General features: G+C 43.1%; 1 protein-coding gene across 1 annotated transcript in view; it reads left to right on the plus strand.

Annotated features, from left to right (window-relative positions):
- VPS41 (VPS41 subunit of HOPS complex) overlaps nucleotides 1-12,611 on the plus strand; it is an 841,276-nt gene that overhangs the window by 573,248 nt on the left and 255,417 nt on the right. Inside the window, exon 16 of the mRNA XM_078688207.1 lies at nucleotides 6,007-6,088. Within this exon, the coding sequence (XP_078544333.1) occupies nucleotides 6,007-6,088 (82 nt within the window). The remainder of the gene's footprint in view (nucleotides 1-6,006; nucleotides 6,089-12,611) is intronic.

The following is a 12,611-nucleotide window of genomic DNA, read 5'->3' on the forward strand; positions in this document are numbered from 1 at the left end:
ACTGGCACTGGCTGCCCCAGTCCCTTTCGAGCTGCCTTACTTCGGGAGAACTTAGTGTGTAGGGTGCACTGATGCTTTGAAGCAGTTTTAAGATCGTAATAGAGTTCTTTCGTTCCTCAAATGGATGTCATTTCTGTAATTCATGTTGCACATGTCTTCACTGCTTGATTTTTGTTAGCGACAAAGTGTCACTCATAGTTCTTGAATGTCACTCATAATTATAGTGAAATTATAAAAATGTCACACAAAAGCAATCTGAAACCTTGGCAGCTATGCTTAGATAGCCTCACGGACAGCGGGAGGGGGGGGGGGGTGGTATGGTGCAGCTGATAACGGAAGCTGGCATGGGAGGCGAGGCCGCAGTCTAAACAAACCCTGGAGGAGCCCGTAGGCCTCACGGACAGCGGGAGGGGGTGGGGGGGGGGGGGTGGTAGCCTCACGGACAGCGGGAGGGTGGTGTAACTTCACGGACAGGCTCCTGCGCGTTTAGTGAAGCTGGCCACATTATTCCATGCTTCTATTTAGAGGAATATATACAGGGGTTACCTACAGGACGCAGCACTCCAGCAAAGCCACTTACGAGCACATGTGGAATGAAATCAGTTACCACATACAGAGACAACAGGAAGCAAAGAGCAGGCAGACAAGGAGGGAGGGGGCGGGAACGGGGCACAGGACAGCGAGGGGGGGGAGGGCGGGAACGGGGCACAGGACAGCGAGGGGGGGGGAGGGCGGGAACGGGGCACAGGACAGCGAGGGGGGGGAGGGCGGGAACGGGGCACAGGACAGCGAGGGGGGGGGAGGGCGGGAACGGGGCACAGGACAGCGAGGGGGGGAGGGCGGGAACGGGGCACAGGACAGCGAGGGGGGGAGGGCGGGAACGGGGCACAGGACAGCGAGTGGGGGCGGGAACAGCACACGGTCAAAAACAAGCACTCACCCACCTGGACTTCCTCCAACGTCGGTCGCCGCAGAATGAGAGCAACATGGCGCCGAAAAAAACAAAAACAACTCCGCCCACCGCCGCATGACTCCACAGAGGGAACGCCCAGGGAAAAAATCGAGGGAACGCCCACAAATCTGGTGCGTGAATGACGGACAGATCTCTGTTCCAATGGCTAGCCTCCATTTATGGAGCTAGCCAATGGGACAGGGGGGCGTATTCCATTTTCCTTACTGAAATCAAGAGATTTCTCTGGAGGCGGAGCTAAGAGCTCCGCCCTCCAGCGAAACCTAAAAAAGAAAAGCAATTTAAATGTATGAACCCATGAAAGCAACAACTGAGGCTCAAAGGCACAATAATTAACAAAACTCACTAAGACAACAAATCACAGTCGAGGCCAGACTCTCTAAATGCAAGGCTAATAATGAATATGTACAAAGAAAATATATACCCCCCTTCCCTGCTGTTGCGGCAGGGCCACCATTAGTTGCATGGTTGAGAAATTGTCAGTTGGACAGTTGGGGTGCAAAGTGGTTTGGCATTCCAATGGATAGGGATGAGTTCTGTCAGAGAGGCCAAGGTAAAGTGCTCAGGTCGATCAGTGTGCATAGTAAGAAAGGAGCCGGAGGGTGAGCATAAAGTAGGTTAGTGAGTGTTTTGGTAGATATTTTGATTGGAAAGCAGAACACATACTCTTTGGCGGAAAGGTTGGACAGCGAAGTAATAGACCTGAGGAGAGAGATGATATTTAGAGCTAGTGTCTGAATATGTCAAGAGAAGAGATGAGGGTAGTGTATTCTTTTGATTGTCAGTGTACTGCAGTCATCTTTGTATGGCTTGAGATTTTCTTAGTAGTGGGTCTTCCTCTGGGGTTGTAGCTTGTGAATTGTTGAAGAGATTCATGGTTATGGGTTTATCATGTAGGGAGTGAAGTTCTGCAGTAAATAGTTGGAGTTGTTGGTTGCAATTAATTTGCTGTTAAATTGGCAGATGGAGTTGCCATTTGAGCATAGAATAAAACTGACATGTACTTGTTGCTTGTATCTGGGGTCTGTAGGGATTTTCAGTTTTGAGATGGGCGATGTGTTGTTCGGATTGTTAAGAGATGATACTTGAACTGTTATGTGGACTAGGGAGTTGTCAGAGGTGGAGAACTTGTTGGTGGGAGTCTGATGAGCTATAGATCTGACAAAGAGGATGGGATCAATTGTTTTCTGTGTAATTAAGTGAGGAATAGGTGGGTGCAAGCGAGTGAGTGGTAAGTTAAAGCTGTTTGAAGAGGTGGTTTTTTTTGGGTTTGAATCCCTGGCCATCATGATATGGGTGAATGGGGGTGTTGTACATGCCCAGATTTGTGCCCAGTCAATCAGCAGTCCTCAGTGACTACTTAATAAGCTACTCATCGTGTAGTAATCTTTCGGGCATGCTCATATTTGCCACCCCTCGCTTGATAGTCTGCATGACTTGCTCACATTTGCAGAAATGTATTTGAAATCACTTTGGACATGAGGGAGACTCTCTGTTGAGTAGTAACTATCTACTTCCACTGACTCTGGGATACCCTTCCCTTTGCACATCCCAATGCTTACTTGTGCTTACAGTTCTACACATATTTTAAATTTCACCTCCTGGATAATCATGTAGACTGAAGCATTCACAGCACTTGTCACACTAGAAAAGACAATGACGTAGACAGGTCTTGATACCTCGTCGTTTTCTGCAGTCTAAATGTTACTTTCCCTGCAGCCGTTCCAAATAAAACCTGTATTGATCTTTCCAACCAGCTATCCATCCCTCTTTCTGTCCATCCATAAACCTTTGTAAGATGTCTTGATGTTTGTCATTTTGGACTGTATATATTTGTGTATATTCTGTTTGTGTGTTTCCCCCTGCGGTGACCTGTGTGCACAAGTACTTTTGCTTCCAGTTGACTGTGTCTGTAAGTGTGTTGATCCATGTGTGCATGGATTTCTGTCGGTGTGTTGCTTTATGTGTGTAAGGAGGTGTGATCTTAACCAATATGTGCTTTGGATGTTTTGTGCATTTGCTTTACAAACGTCACCCCCATTTGTGTGGTGAATGCTTATTTAGGTAACTTGGTCAAACTTTGGAGATCTATTCACAAAGGCCTTTTTGGAGGAAATTAGATAGTATTCCTGTAACACTCCTTTGTGCAGAGGCTCCTCCCCAATGGCGGAGGTGCGTTGCCCTATTGGCTCAGAGCCAGTAGCTGAAAAATAAAACAACATTTTTTTTCCAGATGCTGGCTGAGCCAGCGTGTGAAGGGAGTTCCAGGGCCAGGCCATGGGAGGGGAAGGAGTGGTATGTGTACTTCAGACTGACATGCATACTTAGATTTCTCCAACCCAACTGTATTGCACAACCAGGTTGGAGAAACAGCACAGACTCCCTGTGCCTGAGCGAGCGTCCATCCAGCCCGCTCAAGCCAATCCCTGCACTGCTCTCAGGATTGAGAGCAGCCCTGGGATTGGATGGGGAGTCCGTCATGCCAGGAACTGAAAGCAGTGGAGCTTAGACGTCTGGCAGCACCAAGTAAGTATTTTATTATTGTTTTTTTTATTATTAACCCCCGTGAGCTCTTCCATGCCCCATCCGTGCCCCCCGCGCTGACGCCACCCACCCCAGTACTCTTTATCTGCTTTGGCTGCCTCTTACTCTGTTACGGACTCTTGCATATCTTTGTGAATTGACCACAAAGCATCTAAAATGGGAATATTAAAAAACAGTGTTTAAAGAGGGTATGAAGTTCCTATGTGACAAGGGGGGGTTGAGGAGATAGGGGTGAAGGGAAAAGTCAGGTCTTTCTTTGTGCTGCGCTCACATACCCCGAGAGGTGTCATGCTTCATCATAGGGCGGGTGCCCCTCGTCAGGCCGGCTCTGCAATGCCTGACGGGCTCCTGTAACCGGGGCTCTTTGTCGGGGATCTTTTGAAGATAAAGCTGTTAGGTGCATGTGGGTGTGGGGGCTGGGTAGTGTACAGTGAGATACGATAAAATAGGTATAGGGCAGTCCTCTACGGTTAATTTTAATGAAAAAGGTAGCTCTAGCCTAGGTAAAAACAAAAGTGGGCCCCTGTGTGGATTATAAATAATGTTCCTAAGGGGCAGCCTAAGTGTATAAGGTCGACATGTTTCATGCCTATGCTTGCCCCTAACAGGTCAATTGGCACTTCTTCAGGACCCTGGTTAATGGAAGTGAATGGGTGCACTACCACCTGGTATTCAATAAATAGGTGTGAATTACCATGGGCGGTTAAAACCCTAGTTGACGATTACTGGGGAATAGGTCGACCTGTACAAGGGGAACAATTATTAAATCAACTTAATTTCTAGAAGCTATCACCTAATCGTCTAAAGTCAGATACCTAGATATAAATTTAAGATTTTCAGACCGCCCTGGATGTAGGCAGTATACACCTTAAGGCTGTCAAGGTTATATTTTGCTAACTGTGCATGTCTAAACTTCCCATTATGCTTAATGCAAAACTTGCAGTTGGTGCAAAATGCAGGAGGTTTTGCATTGATCCACCTACGTTGTGATTAGGTGTCCCTGGCCCACTGGCCACTGCACAGTCTCCTGGTTAGTGCACTGTTCAGGTTAAATCACTTTCTATAGTATGTAGATCAGTAAATCACAAAAAGACCAGCTCTTTGGCTATAACTCTCCTTTTGTACTTACTTACACCTTTATATTTGATCAAAGGAAGAAACGTCTTTGCCATAGTTGAGAGAAATTGATTATGTGGTTATAGATTCTCAGTAGAGAGCATCACAATTATGAATCATACTCGCCTTAACATTAAATTGCCCAATGACCATGATCATTGTAAACAATCTCTCTTTTAACACTGTAGGTCAACTGGGGCTGTGTTACATAAAGTGCCCTTAGACCGCAATAGCTGTTTGCGTCCGCTTTGCGCTACCCTGGGGCACTTTGGTATTACAGAAGGGGTGGCAGACGCCTGTGCAGCCCCTGCTGTAATACCTATACCGCTGGCGCACGTAAAGCGCCTGCGCTATCTTCAAAGGGCGTTCCCTCATTTGCAATGGTCGTGCCCCATGCAAATGAGGGACCCCTTTGCCTCTGCGCCCGTGCCGTATTACAGACGCGGGCGCAGAGGAAAAGAAGCTCTTAGAAGGTGCACGGTCAGTGCACCCCCTGATGGCAGCCCTCTGGCCTGGGGAAAGGGTGTCCCATGGACCCCCAGACATCCCCCTACAGGCGGGTGCAGTCGCTGACTGCACCCGCCTGCAAGGGGATCTCTAATCCCCTTCAAAAGTGCAGGCGGGTTACCGCTCCGTTTTTCCCCTGAATGCGCTGCCATGAGAGCAGCGCAAGTTCGCAGCTACCCAGGGGGCAACACATTCATCATAATAAGGCGCATTTTCACTGTTTGCACCGCCGCACCTTTTTAAAGGTGCGCCCGGCGCAAACAATGAAAATGCCTTTTATGTGTAATGTGGCCCCTGGTGCGTATTCTTTAGTTATCTTTCTGTTTTGTTTATTCCTATCTCTCAGTGCCATGGGGCCGCTTAAGTGGAAAACGTTAGTGTTACACAACACACACCTTAGCGTAACAAAAATGAAACTGTTTGGGTGTGCTGGCGTTCAGTTGTGCAGGTTTATTGCCATTTTCAAGTTGACAAAAATAATTATGTTCAATGCTTGTAGCAATGGAAATCATGATGTATATAAAATGTGAAATTTTTACATTTTTTAATTTATATAACCAAAAATCTCTTTGTATCTAAGTTCCTGATTTAGAGCTTGGCGAACGAGGTACTGCATCACAAACATCCGCCTGATTACAACTGCATTATATCCTTTGACACTTGTAATTAGGGGATGAGATATTCAACACGTTTGTGACGGAGCGACTCATCCACCAAAATCTGAATCAACCTCTGAATGTTCGCAATGTCTCTGTTATATTGCTAAACATTTGCAATTCACGCATTTGACAAACAAATTGCAATGCATGTATTTTGGAATTGCTTGTTTTTGCTACTACTGACTGTTGTACCATATATTTTCTTTTCAGAAAATGCCAAAAGATACTTGGAAAAAATATGAAACTCTGGGAAGACGAAGTTTACAGATTCAAGAAAATTGGTCAACTCAAAGTTAGTGACAACATACTTGTATTTAAATTAATTATGTACTTCTCTTCTGTAGCTACACTACGAGACAAAGCCAATATGCCAGCTAAAGAATTGATTATTGCATGATAACGATGGGATATTGGTAGGTTGACAAAATTTATTTAGTAGCTTATTTATAATTTTCGATTGCGCATCTGCAACAAATAAGTTGTAAAGTGTGGACTACGGGATTACAAGTAATAGGTAGAGAGAAGAAGCTAAAAGCATTAGGCAAACTAGAAGCACTAGGTAAAGAGTTTGAGGATTATTTCAGGAGTGCCAGATCAGATGGATTTTTTTTAGAAACTTTCTGAAGGTTAGAAGATCTAATTGAGTTCTGGGTTAGGGAGGAAGAGCGCTCCAAAACCTAGGATTGGTGCCAAAGAATAATTGTTTTTGAGCTAAGGACTTCTCCAAGGTTAGTGTTTGTAGGAAGAGGTAGTTCTTGCTTCTGGGACCTCTTTGTGTTAGATCAGCTGAGTCGTGGCATGGAGGATCGCCTCGATGAGGGCAAGAGAAGATAGGGTAACTCCAGGAAGAATAGCATTGCCATAGCCAATGCAAGACCTGATTAATTTGTGGGCCACCTTTCTCAGGTGATCGACGTTAGGACCCTTTTTAGAATCTTCAGGGTGTGAAGGATGGAATATGTTAGTTGGTCCAGTGTTGAAGCAGGGGGGCAGACTCTTCATTCACGAGTCTGGAGACACTCAGGTAGGAGGTATCTTAAATATTTCAACATTTGGCCCTTAAGTTACAGCAATAGCCAGTAGGTCCTGTCAGGGTTCCAACCTCGCTTCAATTGTAACTCTCCCCTAGCTTCCACTCTAGGCCATGTACCAACATTATAACACATCACTTACTTTTAGCCTTCTGGTCACCAACTCAGAGATACAGGGAGTGTGGACTGACAGGATACCATACACTCCGTTAGCAGTCTAGAAACTCTGTGACAGGTTACGCCATGAGGCTCCCCCACATCTCATGTCAAAAATAGAAACAAGACAATATTTAGATTATGACTACCACTCCACAGCGAACCAAGACATGAAAGTTTTGCCAACTACTTGGCCATGAGGCCCTACCTCCAGATGTCTGAACTCTCACAATGACACCATACAACATTTAAGCATGCAGTACATGTACACTCATCTCCCTAAGACCAAATAGAGTCTGTTGATGTGTGATTTAGAGTCAGGGTGCTGTCAATAGTGAATCCAATGGATTTTATGAAAAATGAGGTGATGGGCGAGACGTTTTAGAGAAGATGTCATTTGGTAGAGCTTTGCCTATTTTAATTTTGTTGCGTGAGGTGATGAGGGGAAAGTTCTGTCTTTTGAGGATTGAGTAGGAGGAAATTGTTTGATGTACCACAGTGAATTTTTGAGAGGCAGGTCTTCATTGTTAGGATTTTCTTTAGGTAAAATGTCTTCAAATATAGCTGTGTATTGTGAGCGTATTGGTGGATATCAACATCATAATCATTTAGAATATCAGAGTGGGTTTGAAGAAAGAGGTTATGTATAAGAGGTGCTAATATTGAACCTTGGGATATACCACAGACCATGCTGGACATGAAGGAGCAGCTATTGCCATTTTTTGCTAGATCAGATGATTAAGAAGGTGAGATGAGAACTGGGTTAGGATTAAAAAGCAAAATCAATTTTGTGCTCTAAAATATTCAGCAGTTTGGCCATTAGCTACTGAAAGGATGCATGGCGCAGCCTCGTCGACGGTATGGTAAATCTTTTGTTTAACCTTCAAAGTTGCCAATTATGTGCTGAAGCTAAATTGCCTGGGAATGGGAAGAATGTTTTGATTAACGTCATTTGCGTGGAGACTCAGGGCCAGATGTAGGTAATCCCAGATTACCAATTCTTTTAAATACCGAATCATACCGATTCGGTATTTAAGAACTGGCAATCGGGATGTAGGTATTTTTACCTATTCAATTACCGAATCGGTAAGATTCGGTAATTACCGAATCGGTATTTACCGATTCGGTAATTGACATTGATTCCTATGGGCTTTGAGGCCCACAGGAATCAATGTCAATTACCGAATCGGTAAATACCGATTCGGTAAAATTACCGAATTTACAAGGGGGGCAGGGTGTCACTTTGACACCCTGTTGCACCCCTGGTTCTGGCTTGTGTGCAATGTGACACACATACATGCCCTTAGGGCATGTATATGTGCCACATGGCACCGGTGTACATGCACAGATGTGCATGTACACAGAAATTCATTATTTTCCACCAAGTATTATTTGGTGGGAAATAATGAATACCTAAGGGCCTGTGGCACTGTTTTCAGTGCCACCTACATCTGGATTTACAGAATCGGTAAATTTACCGATTCGGTATTTTACCAAATTGGTAAATATACCGAATCTGTAACTTTACCGATTCTGTAAAGTTAGGTCCCCTACATCTCAAACTCCAAATACCGGTCGGTAACGGCCGACCGGTATTTGGCGACCTACATCTGGCCCTCAGTGTTCAAAGGCTTCGCCAATCAATTACAGTTTTGTGTGTTTCTTGCTGACATCTCTTCTAGTGTGTAGCATGTATTATCGCTCCATTATTGTAAAGCATGCAGTGCCCTGTTGCAGACGAAGTTCATGATAAAATAGAGCACATTATTGAGAACACTATTGATGGGAGGTCGCTTTTAAAGCGAGAAAGGTGTGAAAACCATACACTAAATTTGCTGCTGTGGTAGGCCTTTGCGTCTGGGAAACACCTGCTCGAGTAACTAAAGGGCTGGTTTAGGTATCGGCCGATGGGTTACTCCGTCACAACGGTACAGATATCCGGTCTGCCGAAATTTAAATCCCATAATATCCTATGGGATTTATATTTGAGCTGACAGAATATCCAGGACCGTTGTGACGGAGTAACCCATCCGCCGAGATTTAAACCAGGCCCTAAGTGTAAAAACGGTTAGACCAGTTCTCTGCAAAATTGCTGAGTTGGAAAAAAGCTAATTAAGGTATACATATCCTGTATAACTCAGAGGTTTATGTCTTTTTGTGCTAAAAAGCAAAGACTCTTAAGATTATCGATTTACGTAGATGTCCTGTATGAATTACAGGCACCAGCACTGCATGCTATCAGGCTTAGGGTATCTGGATCCACGTTCCTGAGTTCTCCACCGTCTACACCATATCTGTGGTACTTACATATGGGTATATGTGTTTGACCTGTAAAGGGAAAAACTGAAGCAACCTCAACACTAGTGTGTGGATTGTTTCAAATGTTTTTTCTTTTTGTTCTGTTTTGTTCCATAATTAGTAAATATTAAAATATACTGTGCATTTTGGTGAAGGAATTCTCCAGTAGACAAATATGATTGAGGATAATGATCAGCATGGTCTTAATTATAGTTCCCAGATCTGTTTTCTTCTGTTATTTTCTCAGTCTTCTGAGTGACATTGAAAGCCTTGTTATAACATGATAATATTTGTTAACTGGAAATATTCACTGAGAATTAGCGGCTCTGAGAGGAGAAGAACAGATATACCTTAACCAGTTTGTTACTTCATGTTAGTTGTCTTTCGTGCAGTGATTTTCTAGGCAGTTGGTTTGTCAATTTTGCCAAATTTGGGGAAATTTGGGTAAAGAGCTAGGGAATCAAGGGTAATATCACAAGTCCCTGTGGTGTTGAATACCATTATTGGTTTATTGGCCTTTTTTCACTTTGACTGGGTGAGCTTGTGTTTTGTAGGAGGACTAATAGAAACCAGCGTTGGTGTAGTAAATTGGCGTGTTAGTTAGTTCTTTTTCATAGTTAGCCTTGCCAAGGCCAATAACGTTTTTTGTGTAGCTGGAGGAACAGATGTTAGGTCTGTCTTCTGTGGCAATGATTTATTTTTCTCTGAGGATATACTTATGCCTCGACGTCACTTATTGAGTTGCACCTCTCTTAAACCCCATTTATATTTCCCTATATTCTGCTTATAGATGGAGGTATAGATAGTTCCTGTACCAAATGGCTTTTTCAAGCAGCCTTTACTTCAGTAACTTGTTGTTAATGTCCTAGTTTCACAATGATCATGTTAGTGTGTGAGTTTCTATACAGTGTTGTGTGCTAAGCAATCAGGTGATCTTGGACCTTCTGATCGCTCTAAAATAAATAGTTTAACGAGTTGAAACTGGTTAGTGCCTACATTAAGGATTTGGATGAATACCATGCTTGCCTAACTAACTGTTTTAATGTAACAAAACGATTTTAAAACTTAAAAAAGGCACCATTTGGGGTTACAGTAAAACAGAACCCTCAAACCCTAGACTGGAGTATAAGCCGAAAAGTAAATGTAGTATCAGTCCTTGTAAATTAGGTTCGATGGAAAAATGAAAAACGCAAGTAAACAAACTATCCAAAAGCATCTGTCAAAAGATCACTGTATAACCTAAGTACGTTTTTTTGCCATATGAGAAAAGGGATATGAACAGCTAAAATATAAACGTTTTACTTAAAATATTTCCTTCTGGTAACTGAACTGAGATTCAAACCCCAAATGAAGTCACAGACTTACTGCTATGAATCCTCTTGGGCGACAGTATCCAGCCACCTATGATCTGATTACATGCAGCCTCAAAACAACTGCTAGACCTCTAGCAATACTTTTTTCTTTTTTTTTTGTCCTCATTTGCCTTCTTTCCACCCTTCTTCTAACGTAACCGACCCTGGGTACCATGCCTCATATACTGGACAGGAATGGAGAGATAGCACAAAGCGAGGCCTCCAACCAAGACGCTCTCATATTCCTTCAGGGAGACCTCATAACCATCAACAAATCCCCAAGTCCATCCGCTTACACAGAGAAGGCTAAAAACCAGCCGAGGCGGATGAAAGGCTTAATCATTGAACCATTTTTATGAAAAAACGCCAACCATCAACCACACCAAGAGAAAAAAGGAGTCCAAAATCATATCTCTTTTTTGTCTGATCCGAGGTATGCAATTTAGCAATATATGTCATCGATTGCAGCCTCCTTCCATTGAGGGAGCAGGAGATACCCACAGTTTGCATCTCTCTCTACGCGCCAAAAGTATAGCATAGAATAATAACTTTGCACCATCTTTAGTAACACCACCTAGTGTTACTGAATACTTTTAAGCACGTTGAGGAATACATCTACTAACACCAGTTATGTGAAAGTAGGTCGACCTGTGGAGATAGAACTGAGCACCGTAAACCACGGATGAGGCACCGCATGCAAACTTGCCCATGACAAACAGGAGTGGAGGTCCTTTGTTGCTGCCCTACACGCCAGAAGGCATAACGGGCACTAGGTAGGTCAGTTGTCAAATAAACAATAGTGCAACAGCTAAGGTTACCACTTGGCATTCATTGTGCCGAAATTACTGCTATTTTTATGTCAAGGGCAATCATTATAATGAGAAACTCATACATTTATATTTTATATTTAAAGGCTATTATTACAATTTTATTTATGAATAATTTTCTTTATTTTTCACCATCGCACAGATTGAATGTCATTTTAAGCCCTGGGGATATATCTCTTTTTCAACAATTACTAATAAGATTCCATGATGCATACAAAAATCTGTAGCAACTATTTTTGTATATAGAGAAATTAGATTAAAGAGTATGGTGTTTTAAGTATGAAGCCAAAGTGGTACTGCAAGTCATGGTTTATGAAGTGCAGCATAGCCCACGGAGTTTGTTATTTAATATTTGATGCTGGATTATATAGATTATCCAGATTACACTAGCGTTTTAGAATTACGTGTTGGTGCAACAGGTCTATAATTTTCTCGAGCCATCCACTCACTGCATGAATGGTATTGTGCTATTAGTCCAGAGCAAAGACAACTAAAGTATAAATATGCGTGGAACGGTTAGTTTATGTTATGATGTACTTGAATATCGGAATTCTAAACCCAGCGTAAATAATCAGTAAGTGGCTGACATTCATGATTTGGCCACTAGATGTCACTGCAGAACCGTGTGATGTGTTAGAAATCTAAAAGTAAGACTATTATTCGTGTCGGGTTTTCCAAGAGAAGTAGGTGATTGAGTTTCATGTACTATCATGAGATTGAAAAGCACGCGAAACGGCGCTGTTATAGTTGAAAACACATTTTGCCCTATTTATCTGTTATCCTTCTCTTGAAATGATGGCCTAATGTCTCCAGGGAGCATCCTTCGAAGCCATTCCTTGGAATGGCCTTCATTTGACATGTACTTGCTAAAAGAGAAATCCTGGCCCATCTTTGAGCAGCTAAGTTGTCAAACTTATCTTTATTCTTTTCACTGGTGCCTGTGAAACCTAGGGCTGCTCTGACCTTCCAGTCCTTTAATCAGGGTTCCTTTTCTTTCTGATATCGTGCACACAATAGTAGCAGTAAGTCAGAATACTGTCTTGTCTGTAGAGTCGCAAGCTTTATGTGAGAAGTCCATGCCAATTGTTGTAATAAGTTAGAGACGCACCTAATTAAAAGTCACTGCAGCAGCAGGCTTCTAGACCATCTCT

This window comes from Lissotriton helveticus, chromosome 4_1, assembly GCF_964261635.1.
Source record: "Lissotriton helveticus chromosome 4_1, aLisHel1.1, whole genome shotgun sequence".
NCBI lineage: Eukaryota > Metazoa > Chordata > Amphibia > Caudata > Salamandridae > Lissotriton > Lissotriton helveticus.